The 21449-nt window shown below is 38.8% G+C and overlaps 1 protein-coding gene across 1 annotated transcript in view; it reads left to right on the forward strand.

Annotated features, from left to right (window-relative positions):
• Positions 1-373: 373 nt before the first annotated feature.
• pleca (plectin a) overlaps positions 374-21449 on the forward strand; it is an 828744-nt gene continuing 807668 nt past the window's right edge. Inside the window, exons 1-2 of the mRNA XM_051935602.1 lie at positions 374-548; positions 9000-9040. Coding sequence (XP_051791562.1) covers positions 389-548; positions 9000-9040 — 201 coding nt within the window. The 5' untranslated portion in view covers positions 374-388. The remainder of the gene's footprint in view (positions 549-8999; positions 9041-21449) is intronic.

Here is a 21449-nt window from a genome sequence, read left to right on the forward strand (position 1 = left end):
GTACAATGTTTCTTGTGAAAGGAATCCCCGCTCCCTCTGTCCTTATTTTACTTCAGGTCGGTGACTTGTGAGGTTTTCAAGCCAGGGGTTAACTGCAGGCGTTTTGCATCACTTGCTGGTTTTCGTGTAGGGAGGGGCCACCATTTTTAATCAGTTCCTCCTGCTGGAACTCTCTGTCCCGTCTCTGCTCGGAGTGAAGCGGAGCTGACGTGTGCCCTGGGTTCCTTTCCAAACAGCTGGCACCCATCTGTTTGGGTCGTCTTAGACTTTTTTTTTTTTGCTTTCTTTTTGAAAGAATCTGTGAATGTGAGACTGTGCTCTCGTAGGGAAGCTCATTAACACTGCAAGAAGAAAAGTCAGCAAAGGGGCAATAAGCCGAGCACAGAGGATGAATTCACTGGTCCGCTGGGTACTGAGTGACCCTACTGTTTTCCGACTCTGCTGGGTGCTGGCACTGGTCCTTTGTACAGTATTTGTGTGGATTGTTTTTTTCTACTGTGCTCTGCGTAATCGCCGGCCACTGTCCACCTGGGATCGATTTCAAACAGGTATGTCCTGCTGAAATATCAGCCTTGTCAAGAATGAATAAAAGCTAGAATTAATGAATAGGTACCAGACCAGGGAGAAGATGTGGGGATAGGTGGGGTAAATATTCTTAAAGCCAGTGAAAATCTGTGCCTGCACTAAAAAGAGGAATAAGACCACTGCTGCTAAGTACATTTCAGCACACTGTTGGCGTGCAAGACCCCTTCTACCGGTCACTGATGGACAGCAATGGATCTGAGAAAACCGCATTGAAGTGTGATGCAATCGAGAGGAATAGCAGGGGGAAGCATGGGTAGAGCTGCACGTCAGCCACGTTTCATTGGCCATGGGGCTGTCACCTGACCGCTCAGCAGCATGGTGCAAATATTTAAGAGTAAATTCATGCACCTTTATTTTATGTAGTGCCTTTCATCTGTGTGTCTATGTATGTTCTTATTTACAGCATATGGTAAACCAATCAGGTGTATTCTATCTATCTATCTATCTATCTATCTATCTATCTATCTATCTATCTATCTATCTATCTATCTATCTATCTATCTATCTATCTATCTATCTATCTATCTATCTAATTCTATTGTAATATTGTGCTTTTTATTTATCTCATTTTGTGGGGATTAAACTACCTCGGGGCAGCACGGTGGTACAGTGGTAGCGCCGCTGCCTCACAGTAAGGAGACCTGGGTTCGCTTCCCGGGTCCTCCCTGCGTGGAGTTTCCATGTTTTTTCAAAGTCAAAAGTGAACTTTATTGTCATCTCAACCATATACAAGTATACAGATAGACAAAATTGCGAAGCTCAGGGTCCACAGTGTAACAACATGACGTGCAAATAATAAATTAAAAATAGAATTAAAATTTAAATTTAAAAATTAAAACACAAACAAAACAAGACATTGTGCAAAGACAAGACCAAGAAGTAGCAGCAATATTGATGTGTAAGATATGTAATATATCCATCCATCCATCCATCCATTTTCCAACCCGCTGAATCCGAACACAGGGTCACGGGGGTCTGCTGGAGCCAATCCCAGCAAACACAGGGCACAAGGCAGGAAACAATCCCGGGCAGGGTGCCAACCCACTGCAGGGCACAACAAACACCAAGGCCAATTTAGGATCGCCAATGCACCTAACCTGCATGTCTTTGGACTGTGGGAGGAAACCGGAGCGCCCGGAGGAAACTCACACAGACACGGGGAGAACATGCAAACTCCACGCAGGGAGGACCCGGGAAGCAAATCCAGGTCTCCTAACTGCGAGGCAGCAGCACTACCCACTGCGCCACAATGCCGCCCCAATATGTAATATAATAAATAAATAATAAATAATAGATATAGATAATACAGAAATTATCAGTGTATGATAATAGTTGTTTAAGACATGTGTAAACAATGACAGGTCAGAATGTGAATTTCACAGCAGAAGGATAACAAGAGTGTCAAAATACTTAAAGGTCAGTATGAGATTTTCAGTTCTTTTCTACATGCACGTTCTCCCAGTGTCTGTGTGGGTTTCCTCCGGGTGCTCCGGTTTCCTCCCAGAGTCCAAAGACATGCAGGTTAGGTGCATTGTCGATCTTAAATTGTCCCTAGTGTGTGTGCTTGGTGTGTGTGTGTGTGTGCCTGGTGGTGGGTTGGCACCCTGCCTGTGGTTTAGTTCCTGCCTTGCTCCCTGTGCTGGCTGGGATTGGCTCCAGCAGACCCCCGTGACCCTGTGTTAGGATGTAGCGGGTTGAAAAATGACTGACTGATTGACTCAAACTACCTTGTTTCTTATACCACTAGACATCTGTTTAATCATGAAGAAGTGTTCACCAAAGGCATGTTAATGTTCTTTTTATAGCGGTGGACAAGTTAATAGTGGAAAGGCCTCAATTATTAGTTTTGATTCCTATGTACACCTTACAATACTTACTTATTTTGACATTTGCTCATCACTCAATTCTTTTTTTTAACTTTTATTATTGAACAAAACAACATTGCATTCAAACATGTTGAACTTATAGGATTTATGGATTTATAGTTATAGAAAAAAAGAAATAAAACATCAGAAAGTTAAAAAGAAAGCAGGAACATCACTCAGTTCTAAACCCAACATACTGCACTTCATGTCTGATAGCACTTATTTCTCACAGCAATGTCTGCAACAGTTTTACAATTGCCGAGGCTGGCTACCTCAGCTTTAGTAACTTAACAGGAGCTAGACACCACTATGCTCACAAGCTGCGCTCCTGATAGGATTCATGGACGTGTTCATCCAGAGAACGCAAAAATGTTTTCTGCTAGAGTTGTGTCCCTTATTGTTGACAAGCTGAACTGCCCTGGATCTTTTTGGTTCCCCTTTATGCCCTCCAGATTAAGGTGACCAAAAAGAACAGTCCCACATCTTTCCTCTTGGCCTGACTTCCAGTGAACCATCAAAGGCGTGTCAGATGTGTATGGTGAGTTGGAACCCTGTGGTTTCTAGAGTTTTCCACCACATTTTAAGAGATTATTGCTGTGCTATAAAGTATATCTGTATCTCTGACACTTCACAACGATAGGCGCCATATACTGGCTGTCACAAACTCTCATTCTTCCTTTTGCACTTGAACAACGAGAACGATTAATTGTACTTGTCTTGGACAATTCAACCCTTAGATGGAGTTTCTCTCACATTAGCAGATTAGCTCAGTGTTTAGAAGGAGGCCCCTTTGATTGAAACTCTTATGGAAGTACAAGTAAATGGTTCTTTGTTAAGTAATGCATTAAAAATGGAATTCAAAGGCATGCATTTTTCAAATAACAATTTTACACGTGGAATCATCCCTTAATAAGGTTCTTTCTGTCTCCACTGAGATGACTAATTTTCCATAGCTATGAAAATTTACTGGTGAAAAGAGCAGATTACGTTTAGTTGAATAGGTTGGAATTTTAAAGTACAAAATTACTTTTAGTTTTAACTGAAATAGTTCTTATGGGAGAGAAGATAGTGACATGGTTATACAGTGATTCATACCTTCTTGGTCCTGGCTTTTTCCTGAGAACTCAGCTTGCTTTTTTGTGAGCACCCATTGATAGAAGAACACCCTGTTGAGGTTTGTGTCTGATGTTGCTGGAATTGACACCCATGACCCTAAACAGGAGTAAGAAAGTTCATAAAATTAATGAGTGGATGGGACAAAAAGACAGTTGCAGATTTTTTCTTTTCAATTTAACATGTTAATATAATGAATGCAAATACGGTATCATATTCCTTTTACTCAATAATTTCCTATACACTCAACATCTCTAACTTTGGTAATCAGGATTAATAAAGTGACACTCACAGTTGTGTCTGTAACCATATGGCTATCTGAAAGGAGACTTATGTGCTGGTAACTGGTGTGAGAGGCAGACGTTCTTCAGAAGGAAAGCAGAATTGTAGCCAGTAAACAGAGAGGGTTGATGGAGCAGACTTTAAATAGCAGTATGGGTAGCAGCAAAACTCAGAGTCTAAAACAACACAAAGTGACAGACATGAAATTCTGAATTTATTTTATTCTCTTTAGAGGTAGCATAGAACCTCCATGACTTTGGAGGTGGCATCAACTAAATAATAGTGTGACGTATGTGAATAACTCCGTAGGTGACCAGCATGTACATGGCAAAATAATCTCATTTCTATAAATTAAAAAATATAGAACAATTATAAAAATAGGCATAGAAATAACACTAACAACAGCTGAACGAGCCTTGGAAATAGTGGCTGGTGCTGCAGCAAGTGTTTGAGGGAAATGGGATTAATTGTGCTCTTCTTACTATGTCATCTTATCTGTCAATCAGTCATTTAACATATTCTGATTTATCTACTGTATCCTTGTATCATATAGTTGCATTCCTATCTCTCAGTCTATTTATATATCTACCTATCAGTTATATGGAGCCTTTCCTCTCTAAGAAGATCTATCATACAGTGCATCTGGAAAGTATTCCCAGCGCATCACTTTTTCCACATTTTGTTATGTTACAGCCTTATTCCAAAATGGATTAAATTCATTTTTTTCCTCAGAATTCTACACACAACACCCCATAATGACAACGTGAAAAAAGTTTACTTGAGGTTTTTGCAAATTTATTAAAAATAAAAAAATTGAGAAAGCACATGTACATAAGTATTCACAACCTTTGCCGTGAAGCTCGAAATTGAGCTCAGGTGCATCCTGTTTCCCCTGATCATCCTTGAGATGTTCCTGCAGCTTCACTGGAGTCCACCTGTGGTAAATTCAGTTGACTGGACATGATTTGGAAAGGCACACACCTGTCTATATAAGGTCCCACAGTTGACAGTTCATGTCAGAGCACAAACCAAGCATGAAGTCAAAGGAATTGTCTGTAGACTTTTGAGATAGGATTATCTCGAGGCACATATCTGGGGAAGGTTACAGAAAAATTTCTGCTGCTTGGAAGGTCCCAAATGAGCACAGTGGCCTCCATCATCCGTAAGTGGAAGAAGTTCGAAACCGCTAGGACTCTTCCTAGAGCTGGCCGGCCATCTAAACTGAGTGATCGGGGGAGAAGGGCCTTAGTCAGGGAGGTGACCAAGAACCCGATGGTCACTCTGTCAGAGCTCCAGAGGAACTCTGTGGAGAGAGGAGAACCTTCCAGAAGGACAACCATCTCTGCAGCAATCTACCAATCAGGCTTGTATGGTAGAGTGGCCAGACGGAAGCCACACCTTAGTAAAAGGCACATGACACCCCACCTGGAGTTTGCCAAAAGGCACCTGAAGGACTCTCAGACCATGAGAAAGAAAATTCTCTGGTCTGATGAGACAAAGAACTCTTTGGTGTGAATGCCAGGCGTCATGTTTGAAGGAAACCATGGTGGTGGCAGCATCATGCTGTGGGGTTGTTTTTCAGCGGCAGGAACTGGGAGACTAGTCAGGATAAAGGGAAAGATGACTGCAGCAATGTACAGAGACATCCTGGATGAAAAGCTGCTCCAGAGCGCTCTTGACCTCAGACTGCGGCGACAGTTCATCTTTCAGCGGGTCAACGACCCTAAGCACACAGGCAAGATATAAAAGGAGTGGCTTCAGGACAACTCTGTGAATGTCCTTGAGTGGCCCAGCCAGGGCCCAGACTTGAATCCGATTGAACATCTCTGGAGAGATCTTAAAATGGCTGCGCACCGACGTTTCCCATCCAACCTGATGGAGCTTGAGAGGTGCTACAAAGAGGAATGGGCGAAACTGGCCAAGAACAGGTGTGCCAAGCTTGTGGCATCATATTCAGAAAGACTTGAGGCTGTAATTGCTGCCAAAGGTGCATTGACAAAGTATTGAGCAAAGGCTGTGAATACTTATGTACATGGGATTTCTCAGTTTTTTTATTTTTAATAAATTTGCAAAAATCTCAAAAAAACTTTTTTCACGTTGTCATTATGGGGTGTTGTGTGCAGAATTCTGAGGAAAAAAATGAATTTAATCCATTTTGGAATAAGGCTGTAACATAACAAAATGTGGAAAAAGCGATGTGCTGTGAATACTTTCTGGATGCACTGCATATTGCCATTCTATCTATCTATCTATCTATCTATCTATCTATCTATCTATCTATCTATCTATCTATCTATCTATCTATCTATCTATCTATCTATCTATCTATCTATCTATCTATCTATCTATCTATCTAGTAGTGTCCTTTCTATTTACTGTTCTATCTGTCTTATATACTTGTCATTGTCAATTTATTTATTGAGTACTGTAGCTGCCGAAGTATAAGGCGAAGTCGAGCACGGGTAAAACGCGTGCTGAAAGAATCTCTCAGTCCAAAAGTTCATTTTAAAATTATTTAGTGAAAGTTAAAAGCAAATAATCCACACAAGAATAAAGGAAAAAATAGTTACACCCATAGAGTAAAAGACAAAAAAGGAAAATGTATCTTCTCTAAACTTAGTTTTTCTTGAGAAACTTTAGTTATTTCTGTACTTAAAAGTTCTTTACTTCTTCTTTCTATACTTAAAGATTCTTAACTTCTTATATACCTAAAGATTCTTAGCTTCTTCTTCTGTACACTATAAGCGTACGGTACTGTGCTTAAATAAGCACGTTTTCTTGAGAATTTCTTCACAGACTCAAAAAGCCCATAGGCCCATAGGCATGAGAGGCACATGCGCAGGCACGAGCACTTTTTAAAACCGTATGCCCTCTATACCTAACACATGGCAAGGCTGTCACCAACTAAAGAATAATGTTTAGTCAAAGCTATTAAAAATGGCAAGAATATACCTATAAAATTCTACTTATGGGGGTTTTAGGAACCTCCCATAGATTATGCTTTGTCATCTAGTAAAATATTTATGAATCTTATATAACTAGGAAAATGGCTCTTATAAATACATTTAAAACAACATCAGTAATGCTGTAGCCAAAGTGCTTTACAATAAAGTATACAATAAACATAAAATAAATAGAATAAAATACAACAAGACACAATACAAAACCATTAGTAGATTGAAAACAAACAAATGACTATGAGGAAGAAACCATCAGTATCACTGAAGGTCACGGAAAGCTATAGAATAGAAATGCGTCTTCAATTTAGTTTTAAACAGTTCAATTGAAGGTGACTCCTAAATGTATTCGGGTAAAGACTTCCACAGATGAGGTGCAGCAGCTGCAAAAGCCCTGTCCCCCTTAGTTTTGCCCTTAGTAATCTGAAACTAACAGGTAGCCAGTGTAAAGTGGTTAAAATTGGAGATACAGAATCAAACTTTCTTGCCCCAATCAAAAAAATGGGCAGCAAAATTCTGGACCAACTGCAGCCTATGTATCAGGGATTTGCTGATCTCAGGTGGCTAAAATATGAAGCTGGAAAAAGCAACTCGTGAACAAAGAATTTTTCTGTTTGTCAAAAGAGAGGTTACAGTGATCCCTCGCTATATCGCGCTTCGCCTTTCGCGGCTTCACTCTATCGCGGATTTTATATGTAAGCATATTTAAATATATATCGCGGATTTTTCGCTGCTTTGCGGGTTTCTGCGGACAACAGGTCTTTTAATTTCTGGTACATGCTTCCTCAGTTGGTTTGCCCAGTTGATTTCATACAAGGGACGCTATTGGCAGATGGCTGAGAAGCTATCCAGCTTACTTGCTCTCTCTCTCTCTCTCTCTCTCTTGCGCTGACGTAGGGGGGTGTGAGCAGGGGGGCTGTGTGCAGCTGCTTCCTGAAGGACATGCTGCACGGAGCTTCGCATACTTAAAAGCTCAAAGGGCACGTATTGATTTTTTTTATCTGTCTCTATCTCTATCTCTCTCTCTCTCTCTCTCTCTCTCTCTCTCTCTCTCTCTCTCTCTCCCTGCTCCTGACAGAGGGGGTGTGAGCTGCCGCCTTCAACAGCTTTGTACCGGAGGTGCTTCGCATACTTAAAAGCCAAAAAGCCCTATTGATTTTTTTTTTGACTGCTTGCTTTGCACTCCTTTGAAAAGGAAGATATGTTTGCATTCTTTTAATTGTGAGACAGAACTGTCATCTGTCTTGTCATGGAGCACAGTTTAAACTTTTGAAAAAGAGACAAATGTTTGTTTGCAGTGTTTGAATAACGTTCCTGTCTCTCTACAACCTCCTGTGTTTCTGCGCAAATCTGTGACCCAAGCATGACAATATAAAAATAACCATATAAACATATGGTTTCTACTTCGCGGATTTTCCTATTTCGCGGGTGGCTCTGGAACGCAACCCCCGCGATGGAGGAGGGATTACTGTACTATCAAAAATAACCCCAATATTCTGAACATGAGGTTTGCAAAAGTCCATGAAAAAGAAAAAGGAGTTCACAACCAATTTGAGCTTTGGCAGGAGGAGCAGCTATCAGCACTTCCATTTAATTTTGATTAAGATCAAGAAAGTTGTCAGCCATCCAATATCTTAGTTCTACAAGACAGCTGTGCAGCTAATTCACTGTAAAGTTAGGCACAGGAATATAGACCTGTCATCAGCATAACAATGAAAAAAAAATTACATTTTCTAAAAATAGCACCTATAGGATGGAGATATAGTGAAAATAAAATAGGACCCAGAATGGATCCCTGAGGAACACCACACTTAACAGGGGCAGTAGACAAAAAAGAGGAGCAAAAAGTTTCTGAATAGTGTCTGTTAGTAATATATGACCTGACCCAGTAACTCCCATCATCCTATATTTTCTTATTTATCTATCTATAATGAAGTGACTGTCATAAATATATTGGTTATGCTCATAATATCTCAAAACACATGATTTTTTTTAAAACATTGTTAAGTAAACCACTTCTGAAAAGTCCTGTCATGAATGGCTGGGGAGCTCAAATGCTTTAAAATTGAAGACCTACTTGACTCCCCAACTCTCTATTATTGGAATTCTCTTTTTATTTGGAATCAAAACAGCTAATTAAGTTGCAGCAATGATATGAATGTGTTCAATGTAGTAATATTTTTATTTGTGTTTTTAGGTCGAACTGAAGGATTACTGAAAACAAAATCACGTACTGAGGTAAAATGAAAAACTCACTCTTTTCTACTGTAATAATAAGAGTAATAAATGTTGACTGAAACAAAATGTGGCAAACATCTCCAACAACTCCAAACTGTATGTTTCCTAAATCTGCCAAGTTTCTACTTTGGCAGCAGTCACTACAAAGCGTATGGAGTGATAAAATGACTCTTTACTGTTCTTTCTGTAACTGTGTTTAAGCATTCACAGTCTGTCTTTAGAGGAGTGTTGTATGTCAGAATACATTTTTAATTTAATTTTCTACATTTTTAGCTTTTATTACTCACATAATCTCCATGGATACACAATGGTTTCCTTTTATTTGGATGTGCTGCTTTGTGATAGGCTACTGCAGTGAGACTGGGTGTGAGTCCTGGCTTGGACGGTGCCAGTGTGCAGTTAACACGTTTCCCTGGGTCTGAATGCGTTTTCCTTCAGGTATTCCAGTTTCCCTCTCACATTCCAAAGCAATGCAGGTCAGATTAGTTGGTGAGTCCAAATTTGTGTGTGTTTTAATGAGTGTAACCTGTGATGGACTGGCACTTTATCCAAGATAGATTCCCAGCTTGTGCCAGGTACCCTGCAACCCTTATCTGGATAAGAAGGCTAGAAAATGGATGGGCAGTTTTACAATAAAATGCTATAAATAATTAAATGCAAACTAAGCCATCAATCCATTTACAAATCCGATTACATTCAGGGTCCCAAAGATAGTAGTCTCACTGAAGCCATACTCATAATCTAAATGCTCAAAGCTCCTCCGCATTGAAAGAAGCTATTTAAGTTGTTGTGGGCATCTGATTAGTGTGCCTCCTGGACATCTCTCTGGGGAAGTGTTTCAGGCATGCCCAACTGGGTGGACACCATGGGACAGATCCAGGACATGCTTGAGAGGTTATATCACTTGGCAGGCCGCTAGAGGAGTTTGAGAAGGTGGCAAGGAAAAGGGATATCTGGGCATCACTGCTTACATTGCTGCCCCCAGAACCAGGATCTGCATAAGCAGCAGAAAATAGATTAAAACATAAAACTGACAATTACAACTTTATCCCTTAATGTAAATAAGGAAACCAAAAAATTAAATACATAATTTAGATTACTAAATATAAGCCTCCATCATCAATTGTCATGATTTGTGCTGCATATACAGTATTATTTGTACTTTATATAATTTTGTATGCTGTATATGATGTTTTTGTTAAACCCATTCAAAATTGCTTAGTGGCATCTAAAACACAGAACAAATAAAAAGTGAGTACGATAAAAATCTGGCAAATGTGCAAGGCTGACCTTGGAAATATTGGGGCATCGTATTGAATAGAGTGTGCAGAAATATTCTTATTATAGACTTGTTATAGATTTGTTCATTTTTTTTATACAAGTATTCTACACAAAAACGGATTTCTCTGAATACAGTATGGACGGCGTGGTGGCACAGTGGTAGCTCTGCCCTGTCACCGTAAAGAGACCAGAGTTAATGTCCTGGGTCCTCCCTGAGTGAAGTTTGCATGTTCTTCACGTGTCTGCACAGGTTTCTTTCAGGTGCTTCAGTTTCCTCCCACAGTCCAAAGACAAGAGATGGATTGGCGATTCTAAATTGTCCCTAGTGTGTGTGTGTGTGTTCACCCTGGGATGGATTGGCGCCCTGGCCAGGGTGTATTCCTGCCTTGTACTCTGTGCTAGCTGGGAAAGGCTCTGGTATTCCCTGTGACCATGTTCAGGACTAGGCAGTTTGGAAAATGACTGACTGAATACAGTATATAAAAAGAATGACTGCACGTCTATAGAAATTGATTTACTGTCATGTTCAGGAAATGCTTATGCTGCCATTTCCTGGAATTTACATTCAAGTCTGAATAAACAGTCAACAGGTTTTTCCTGATAATAAAGTACTAGGATGTTGTACCGTGTTAGCCATTATGAATGTAGAGAAAAGCCAAGCAAAATGACACCTTTTATTGGCTAACTAAAAAGATTACAATATGCAAGCTTTCGAGGCAACTCAGGCCCCTTTTTCAGGCAAGATGTAATACAGAAACTGGAGTTCCCTGTGTTTATATACACACTCTAGGACAAGAAACAACATTGGTAAATCTTTAAATGAGAAATTTTAAATGTAAAAAATTAATAGATTCATTCAGACTAGGGTTAATTTAACAAGAGAGAGAAGAACAATGTATTGTCAAGATCTCTGGATAAGATAACTGTCCAACTAAGTCTTTTGAAGTTTGTAATGAGTTTTTAAAAAACAATGTGGGTCTGTAGACAGGCTGTCTGTCATTCTGAGAGATGTAAACAATCCTCATATCTGGCCATAAAACTCTTGTCTTTATTCAAGCCATGTTTGTAGTACTAAGCTGTTGTACCGTGTTAGCCATTATGAATGTAGAGAAAAGCCAAGCAAAATGACACCTTTTATTAGCTAACTAAAAAGATTACAATATGCAAGCTTTCGAGGCAACTCAGGCCCCTTCTTCAGGCAAGATGTAATGATCTAACAGACTGAAAACTTTAGTATATACAACAATATTCACAAAATCGTTAGTACTAGGGTGTTGTACCGTGTTATGGATGCGAAGAAGGGGCCTGAGTTGCCTCGAAAGCTTGCATATTGTAATCTTTTTAGTTAGCCAATAAAGGGTGTCATTTTGCTTGGCTTTTCTCTACTTGTTCTTGTTCTTGTTCTTTATTTCACCTTATACAATTTCTTGTATTAGGAATTTGGTAGTTTTTGCTTGCCCTATATACTTTGGAGTGATGGCTGAGAAAAAAAAATTATTCTTGTTTTCATGAATTATGGAGAAAATAACTACATGACTTAGTAGAAGTCAACAGTGACCAAATGTCCACAGAAAAAAGGGAAAAAATCTGATGTTATTTGTGTTGGATAATTCATAATTCTGTTATGCAGTTGTATGCTCAGTACAGGTAAAACACATGCTTTTTTTTACTAAAATATTGTTAAACACATACTTACATAATTATCAGCACATATCATAAACAGGGAACAACTTTATATTATAAACTTTTTTCTCTCCATTCTGCATCAAACATGAGATTAAAGTTTTTTCTTAGTTGTCACTGCAAAACACATGGGGTAAGTAACAAAAAATATATATTTAAATTTTTGTGAAGTATTCCTTTCCCATTATAAAAAACCTGTTGACTGTTTTTCTAGACTTGATTATAAATTCCAGAAAATGGCAGCTGTAACTTGCTGAAACACACTAAGAATGCCAACCAAATGTTAGGGTGCCAAATGGACAAACCTTTGTAATCACGAAAACAAAAGAACTAATCCCCATATTGGGGGGTGGGGGGGAGGTCAGGTTGATGAGACATCCAATAGCCAAAGAAGACGAAGCTCTGTCTCTGTTGAGGTTCAGGTTCTGAATGATCAGGTCCATTTGGGGATCACCCACTTTTATGGTGTCCTGGGTGGAAAAGATGCAGCTTCCTTTGGGCATTGTGAGAGGGGTTAGGTGTGGTCCTGGGGTGTCTTCACTGAACTGTGGCAGACAGAGAAGAAATGGTTAGTGCCAGTGCCCCTTTTCATTGCAGTGTGGTATTGTTTACCTTTTTTGGAGCATGGAAGGTGGTTCCCAGTGTGGAAGATGAATGTTCTCTTCGTTCCTTTGTACTAATCCTTGTCTAAGGAGTTAAGCAGAAGTAAGCTTTAAAAACATGCTTTGCTGAGCAAACAGAAAAAATATTTGTCAGAAGGACTCAAGGTCTAAGCATTCCACACTGAGACTGCCTTATCACGTTTTCCCTTAGTTTACATCTGAACGCCATAACAAAGGAGCCAAGAAATCCAGTTGCAAAATGGGCGTTAAAGAGGCTCAAGGATTGTGTAAAATAAAAGTGTCGACTGTTGCATTTCATAATGATATTAAATCACGCATTCTAGGGGTATAAAACCTTTGCCCCACCCAACAAACAGTTGTTCAGAAGAGCCCTGATGCAGTCAAGTAATATTGATTGCCTGTTTTTCTGTAACCTGCTCACTGTGATGCTGCACAATAAAACTGCTATTTAAGCACACCTGCTGTCTTGTCTACGTGATCGTCCAAACCAGGCACATGTGTGTGAAGCAGCATATGCATTTCCTAAGCATGGTAATTAATCAATTTGTATAGAGTTGAAGTAACTTTTTATATATTCAGATAAAGTAATTTATACAATACAATACAATACAGTTTATTTTTGTATAGCCCAAAATCTCACAAGAAGTGCCACAACATGCTTTAACAGGCCCTGCCTCTTGACAGACCCACAGCCTTGACTCTCTAAGAAGACAAGGAAAAACTCCCAAAAAAAACCTAGTAGGAAAAAATGGAAGAAACCTTGGGAAAGGCAGTTCAAAGAGAGACCCCTTTCCAGGTAGGTTGGGCGTGCAGTGGGTGTCAAAAAGAAGGGGGTCAATATAATACAATGCAGTACACAGAACAGAACAGATGTGTAGCAAATGTATGTAATACATGAATAATTCTATAAAAATGTATTTAATAGGATGCTCCAATATTTTGAGTCAGTTCTGCACATTTCAATGGCCTCACTTATTCCTTATGATTTATTTGTCCAGTATTTTAGATGCCACTAAGTAATTTTGAATGGGTTCAACAAGACATCAGTAATTCAGTAGCCATACAGTACAAGGTACAAAATTATATGAAGTGCAAATAATAAAGTATATGTAATGTAAAATCATACCAGCTGATCAGCAAGGCATATCTTCAACTATGCATTCATTTTTTTGTATTCCTTATTGTACAGAAGGGATACAGTTGTACTTTTCAGTTTTGTATTTCAAATGGCTTTCATTTATGTCCTGGCATTTCTATAATATGCATACATATAAACTATAGATATAAATATAACTAAATATCAGATTTCAGTGCTTGACATTTCATGTTAGTTAACAGGTTAATAAACCCTAAATAGAATATGTATACATTATTAACAATTATTAGGATCAGCATTTTTTATTAATTTGATGTGTGATTCCCTGAATAGATTTAATAAAAATATGCATATAATTATGGGTTCTAGAACAAGGGTGCTGTACCGTGTTAGCCATTATGAATGTAGAGAAAAGCCAAGCAAAATGACACCTTTTATTGGCTAACTAGAAAGATTACAATATGCAAGCTTTCGAGGCAACTCAGGCCCCTTCTTCAGGCAAGATGTAATCACATCTTACATCAATTACATCTTGCCTGAAGAAGGGGCCTGAGTTGCCTCGAAAGCTTGCATATTGTAATCTTTCTAGTTAGCCAATAAAAGGTGTCATTTTGCTTGGCTTTTCTCTGGGTTCTAGAACAAAAGGGTTATGGAAAAACATGTGCTCTTATCTACAAGGTATTTTATAAAACTTGAAATATTTTATTGTGTTGTATTTTTGTGGGTGTCCACCATTTCAGAGCATTTGCATCTCGTTGGATTTACCATTATAATATTGTCATGACTGGAGGTTCCTTCAAGGCAAAAAGGGTCTGAGGCCTCCAAGTACAGGCCTCGTTTGTCTAACTGGAAAAGGCCTCACCGTAATGGGTTTAATTCCTGCTCCAGTGGCCTGCCTCAGACATCACATACCCTAAAGAGTTTAAAACATTTGAAATATGTTCAAATGTCTCAAAATACAGTATAACCAAAAGCCTTACAAGAGGAAGGATAACCATAAACCCCAGGTCAAATGAAGAATCTTTGTAAATTAAGGATTTATTTGCCAAAAAACACAAAGAAAAGTTCAAATGAGCAAAAAAGGCAAAATGGTGTTTCCTAAAATTTAAACCTAAGTAAAAGTGTCCCAAAACACAATCTAGAAGTCAACATCCTTAAACAGCACCCATAAACAGTTACAAAAAGTCACAAAGCCAGAAAAACAGCAAGAAACTGCAATACTTACAAAAAAAAGTCCACTTACTGACTTATGTAGCCAGAGGGAGGGCCCAGGAGTGGTGACATCAGGAGTGACCCTGCCCGCTGGAGCTCCACCCACAAACAGCATGAAACATAGTTACAGGTCAGGTCTGGTCAGGTTGGGGGGCATGCACTGGTCCAGAGCGTTGCTACACCCACTAAATGATGAAACAGCTTGGGATCCTGATTGGCAACCTCCCAGGTAGACACACAGTCCAGTCCCACCGTCCGGTGTTACAGTTAAAGGTAAATCAACAGAAATAGCCTAAAGACATGAGAATTACTCATTCCAAAATAACAAAATATTAAAAAAAAGCATTAAATATACACCTGCGGTGGGTTGGCACCCTGCCCAGGATTGGTTCCTTGCCTTGTGCCCTGTGTTGGCTGGGATTGGCTCCAGCGGACCCCCGTGACCCTGTGTTCGGATTCAGCGGGTTGGAAAATGGATGGATGGATGGATTAAATATACACAATTTCAACTCAGTATAAGACAGATGTTACTCAGGATCATTTGGAAGTGTAACACATATGATGTCACCGGAGCGACAGTTGCCATGTGTGTTTCCAGATCATTCTTGATTGCACATACATTCATGTGTTAGTATTAAAATATAAAACTTTTCCCAGCTAAGAACTTTGGTTTTGTTCTTAGGTACTTTGAGTTTAGGTTTTGAGATTTATAATCTAGTCGAAAAATTGGCTTTTCTGCTGTATTGAACTTCACTCTTGAGTACCTCCTTTCTCCTAGCCATTTTCACTGTCTCACTCTGAGTCAATATAACAATAAATCATTTATTACACTAAATGACAAGTTTTTAAAAGCAAACATCAGAAAAATGATTCTACAATGAAAACAGCAAAACACAGGCTTAAGCTATGCCATCTTTTTATACATTTCTTTATTGAATGACAGTGCATTATTATAATATATTTTATTACTAATACAATATCACTTTTCACTGTTAATATTCTCAATACTCCTCTGTTCATTCAATTCTATTAAAAGCCACTTCTGCACCCAGAAGCAATAAGACTTGTGTGAGCTCTGACAGTGATAGTCCATGTTGCATTAAATAGAGAGCAAAGATTAACAAGTTTGCATGGGGTAATATTCGACTGCATTCTTCTTAGGTTTTTTCCTTCCTTATTCAATTTTATTAATTCTGATGTGCATTTGAAAGGGATTGTTGATTTTCTTTGCTACAATGTTCATTGAGCTTCTGTAAAAAGCTGCATGTCTCTATTTGGGAAAATTAGGTGCTATCTGTCTATTTATTACATAGTGCCTTCTCTCGCTCCCTCTCTCTCTCTATTATATAGTGCCTTTTATATCTTTCAATCAATCTATTGGTTATATAGTGCCTATCTATCTATCTATTATATAGTGCCTTTCATATCTATCTATTTATCTATCTATCTATCTAGGTAATATTTTTTTCACAATGCTTCTACCAGTCTTAAATCCAGTTCAAAGGCTTTTTCTGCTTGTGAATTAAAATAATGTTGGTAGCTTTGAACCAAGCCATGTGTAATTCAATACAGTATATGAGTTTAATGCAGCCGGCTGGTGGGCTTAGACTCAATATATCATGTTAGTGCGACTGTAAGCTTTCACTCTCACTCCTTGAGGGAAGCACGTCTGCTGTATTAATGAAGAGTTGTTAGTCAGTGATGGGAGATGACAGCTGCAGGCATGAAATGATATTGAGACAGTAAATCAGGAAGAAAAAAAATTAAACTTGATTACCAAACCCATGCTATTTTGGGACAATGAAAAATAAATCACGTGTTTACAGACTCAGGGCAAAAACAGGTGGAAATGCAATCTTTAGGGTAGTGATTGGCTGAGGACACGTGCTACCACTGATGGCGATGTCAATTCCGTTTAGCCTTTAACAGTAAAATGAGATGCACAAATACAATGCATTTGCATTATTTCTTTGTTTAGCCTGACCTTTATTAAGTCTAGTCCTAGGCAATAAAAATATACTGTAGATGTGTGTATTTGATCAGAAAAAAATCTGAATTAGTGTAAGCAGCTCTAATTTGTGGTGTCCATATGAAATATAAATGGTTTACTTCATCTTTACTTAACCACATCGGTTTCAGCAGGTTTCACTCCCTCTGCCCAAAAAAATCTCATTACAGCACGTTGTTCAACAATGGTGCAATCCTGCAGTGCAGCGTCCATGTTCATTTGACCCGCTGTGTGTGTTCAAACTACCGATAAACTATTATGAACATGTTGTATTCCATCAACTCATAACTGCTACAGTTACTGCTGTGGTGGATTGCCGGCTTTCGATTCCGGCTCTCACCCCCAGGCCGCCAGGAGGAGCTCTCCCAACAGCGTGAACGTCCCCCGAGTTCCAGCAGGGCCTCATGGACTATGTAGTGTTTATACGCAGCCCTGCTGGATACCTTGGGGGCCACCAGGAGTCGCTGTAGGAGAACTCGGAGGCTCTTATGTGCCCTATAACCCGGGAGTACGTTATGGCCACATGACAGGAAGATACAATGTGCTCCCAGGTTGAAGAAAGGGACTGTTTGCCCTGACCCGGAAGGAATAAGGAACTGTGGACTGATTGGGCAGAAACTCTTCCGGGTCAGGGAATATGAAAGGACAATGGGAAATCCCAGACGTTGAGCTGAGCTGGGAGGAAGGGTGGCAACGCGTCTGGGAGTGGAGGGTTGTGTTTATTGTTATTTGATTATTGATTTATTGAGTATATTTATTTATTGAGTATTGTGGAGAGGAGGGTGCTTTGTGCACATTTATTATTATTATTATTATTATTATTAATAAACTATTATTTGGACTTTTATCTGGTGTCTGACGTCTGGTCTGAGGGTTCAAGGGGTCACGGAGACCTCTATCTGTCACACTGCGTAATTTTCAAATTGCCCTTACCTTTTCATTTACCCTCATATGTATATGTTTATATATTTCTCACATAATTTAAATACACTGTGCAAGGCAAGGTGTTAATTGAATAATATATATATATATATATATATATATATATATATATATATATATATATATATATATATATATATATATATATATACACACACTACGGCGCTCTGCCCCGCCAAGGCGGGCACTATGCGCTAGCCACTTCGTGGATCTACCACTCGCATTTGGGGAAGCAGATGTACAATTTAAACAGATTGTTATTTTCATGGGAATTGTTATGCATAATAATAATAATAGTTTTGCCTCAAGGTGACGAGGCATGCAAGGTCAAAATTTGACGCTTCCCTTATAAACTCGGCACCTTCAAACCTGAGCAGAAGAGCAGGATTCTGCTGAAATGCAACGAGCCGTTGAAAGCGGGACACACTTTCTTTTTTCTGTTTAATTCCCAGATTTAGTGTCTTGCAGATTAGTTTGCTTTGTAATTAATTATTTTAAGATATGCAGTAGATGAAGCTACAGATGTAATGATGCACGTTTTCAATCTGTAAACATTTAAGGTTTAAGAATCATTAGAAATAATTTACATAATTACAATTACAGGTACTGAAGACCAGTACTTTCTGGCAGACTAGGGAGCTGTGCCCCCTGCTCACTTCGCTCACCAACCCCCAGACTCTGCAGCTCTGCCACTCGCGAATGGGGAAGCGGATGTAATTTAAACAGATTGTTATTTTCATGGGAATTGTTACATATGCATAATAGAACTAACTATTTTACATTACAGTGAGTAATTAACCATAGTAAAAAATAGTAAAATATAATAAATTGAAAGAAAATTATGAATCATGTTGTGTTAGAGGTATTTGTTGTGTTATATGTTTTTGTTCAATTTAGCTTTGAAATTAACATGCAAATACTTTGTAAAATTACACTTTTACTGTAAAACTTCAGTAAAAACAATATTTGGAATTAACCTTTTGTCAATATCGTTTTGTATTTTGATTCCGTGTTTGGACTTTCATCGTCACAATGCAACGTATAACTGCCTGTGAGGGAATCTCGTTTCTTTCTCTCTAATAAATAAACCGACTTTTTCGAATGTTTGTCCCTGTGATTTGTTAATTGTCATAGCAAAAGCTATTCTAACGGGAAACTGTAAACGTTTTAATATGAATGGCATATCAAGATCTCCTTTAGTGTCTAATGTTATCCATGGAAGATGTACTACATTACCTTTCTTGTTGCCTGTTAAAATTTTACATGTCATTGCCGTGTAACCAATCGACAGTTTTTGAGTTAATTCATTTGACTTCATCTCGGTGCTAGGATTGCCTGTGTACTCATTTCTTCTGTTGATAACCCTTCAGGATGAAAGTCTTCAATAAGATTTGGATATAATAAGTCTTCTTTGATTGGGAACTTGAAGTGAGGAAAACATACAAATTTATAAGAGCTGAGAGTGCGGGAACTGTGTCTGACGAAGCATGAGAGGTGAGAGGACCGTGGACGTGGTTGAAATAGGTGAGATGTGGGTGGCACTTGAAAAAATCTCTTGGCAATAGTCTTGTCTCAAGATTTTCTTTTATAATAGAGAGATATATATAAATCAATAAAAAAGACAATATGAGGCAGGAGTGTAATCAACTAAGACCAGTGTGCCGGTAAGGCCCAACAGATGTTGCGGAGAATGACCTGATTGAGAATCTTTACAGCTTGAAGAAAGAAATTCCTCCTGAGCTTCTCTGCTTTGGCTATAAGACTGCGGGACCTCCTGCCCGATTTCAGCAGAAGGAGTTGTTGATGGTTTTTCATTGTTTTGGCCCTACACTTCTTAGTTTAACTCACCTGCATGGAGGGGAGAGCAGATCTTATTGTGTGCTCTTCTGCTCATATCATCCTTTGCAGGGCTTTGGCAGAGCAGTTACCAAAAAAAGGTGTGATGTTAGCATTAAGATGCTTTCTACAGTGCCTGTGTAGAAAGTTTTTAGGATTGCTGGAGAGACCCTAAATTTCCTCAGCTGCCTCAGATGATACAGAAGCTGCCTTGCCTTTTTGACCTGTGCTTGGACTAGCTGAATCCATGTCACGTTCTCAGAGATATGAATTCCAAGGTACCTGAAGCTGCTCACCCTTTCTACTGTAGACCCGTTAATATAGACTGGTGTGAAGCACCACCGTTGCTTCCTGGTGAAATCCACAACCATCTCTTTAGTTTTGCTTTCTGTTGGGGCCAGGTTCTCCACCTCCTCCTTATTAGGTCTCATCATTGTTAGAGATGAGACCTATCACCACTATACAGTTGCATACAGCTGCATAAATTAAAGGGTAAGATTGGTATTTTTCAAGCCAAAATTATTTCTTCACAGTCATGGTGTTTACTTGTATACCACAATAAATTGTGTTCTAAATTTTTAAAAATACCTAGCCTGCTCCTGCTTTTTATAATTAAGTCCATGGATATTGGAATCCCATTATTTAAAAATATATTTTTTTTCAAGCCAAAACTGTTGTTGAGTATTGATCCACTTTTTGAGATTACACATATATTGTAAAACAGTGTATCCTTGCTGTTTTAAGAAGGTAGAAAAACAAAAATCAAACCATTGTTTTGAGATTTAGCCATTTTAAAATTAGACTGGCTTTACACTTCACTTTTCCAAATACTCCATTTGTCTTCTTCCACAGCACCATTCGGGGACAGTGGTGTGGATTCTGAAATGGGAAATCTTTAGGCAATATTTTGTGTGTGCGTGTTAAGCTTTTCAGTTACATTGCCTTTTGTCTAACTGATCTACAGTAAGTAGGATGACTTCATTCTAGTATGCAGCCCCTCAAAGTCACTTGTGACTTAGAATGAAGCATCATATACCCTCTCTATGTAACCTAATACAGGATGATGTAATATCCTATATAGGGACCTATTTGTAATAAATTCATATGCAATCAGATATATTTTAAATATGCTTTTGTATATTCATACACACTGCGGTGGGTTGGCACCCTGCCTTGTGCCCTGTGTTGGCTGGGATTGGCTCCAGCAGACCCCCGTGACCCTGTGTTCGGATTCAGCGGGTTGGAAAATGGATGGATGGATGAATATTCATACACTATATAAAGCCTTTGTCTAACAAAGGACTGGCAACATTCCTGTGATTGCACATAAGAGAGTGCTCCAAAGATATTTTTCTTAAACACAATTCATATACTTATATATTACTGGAGTCTGAAGAACCTTTTCTATATATGTGTGAGTTACTCCAGACGGGGTCAAGATCGAGTTTTCCCTAACAGTTTAGCTTGGAAAGTCATGATCAAGCACCGTTATTGACATTGAATGTTGATGCCAACGTAAGAACTGGTGTCTCTGTTCTGTAGACAATTATGCAAAAAACTTATATATAAAAAAAGATTTTATTCAATAACTAGACATTAAGCCTGTTACAATAACGGGCACTAGAACAGTAGTGTATTCTCTTTGATAATTTTTTTTACGTTCATTTTCCTTTTCTTCTATAGATCTATTTGCTCTTCTGAGTCTTTCTCTTTTAGCATTTTTCTGAC

The sequence above is a fragment of the Erpetoichthys calabaricus genome, chromosome 13, assembly GCF_900747795.2.
Source record: "Erpetoichthys calabaricus chromosome 13, fErpCal1.3, whole genome shotgun sequence".
Lineage (NCBI taxonomy): Eukaryota > Metazoa > Chordata > Cladistia > Polypteriformes > Polypteridae > Erpetoichthys > Erpetoichthys calabaricus.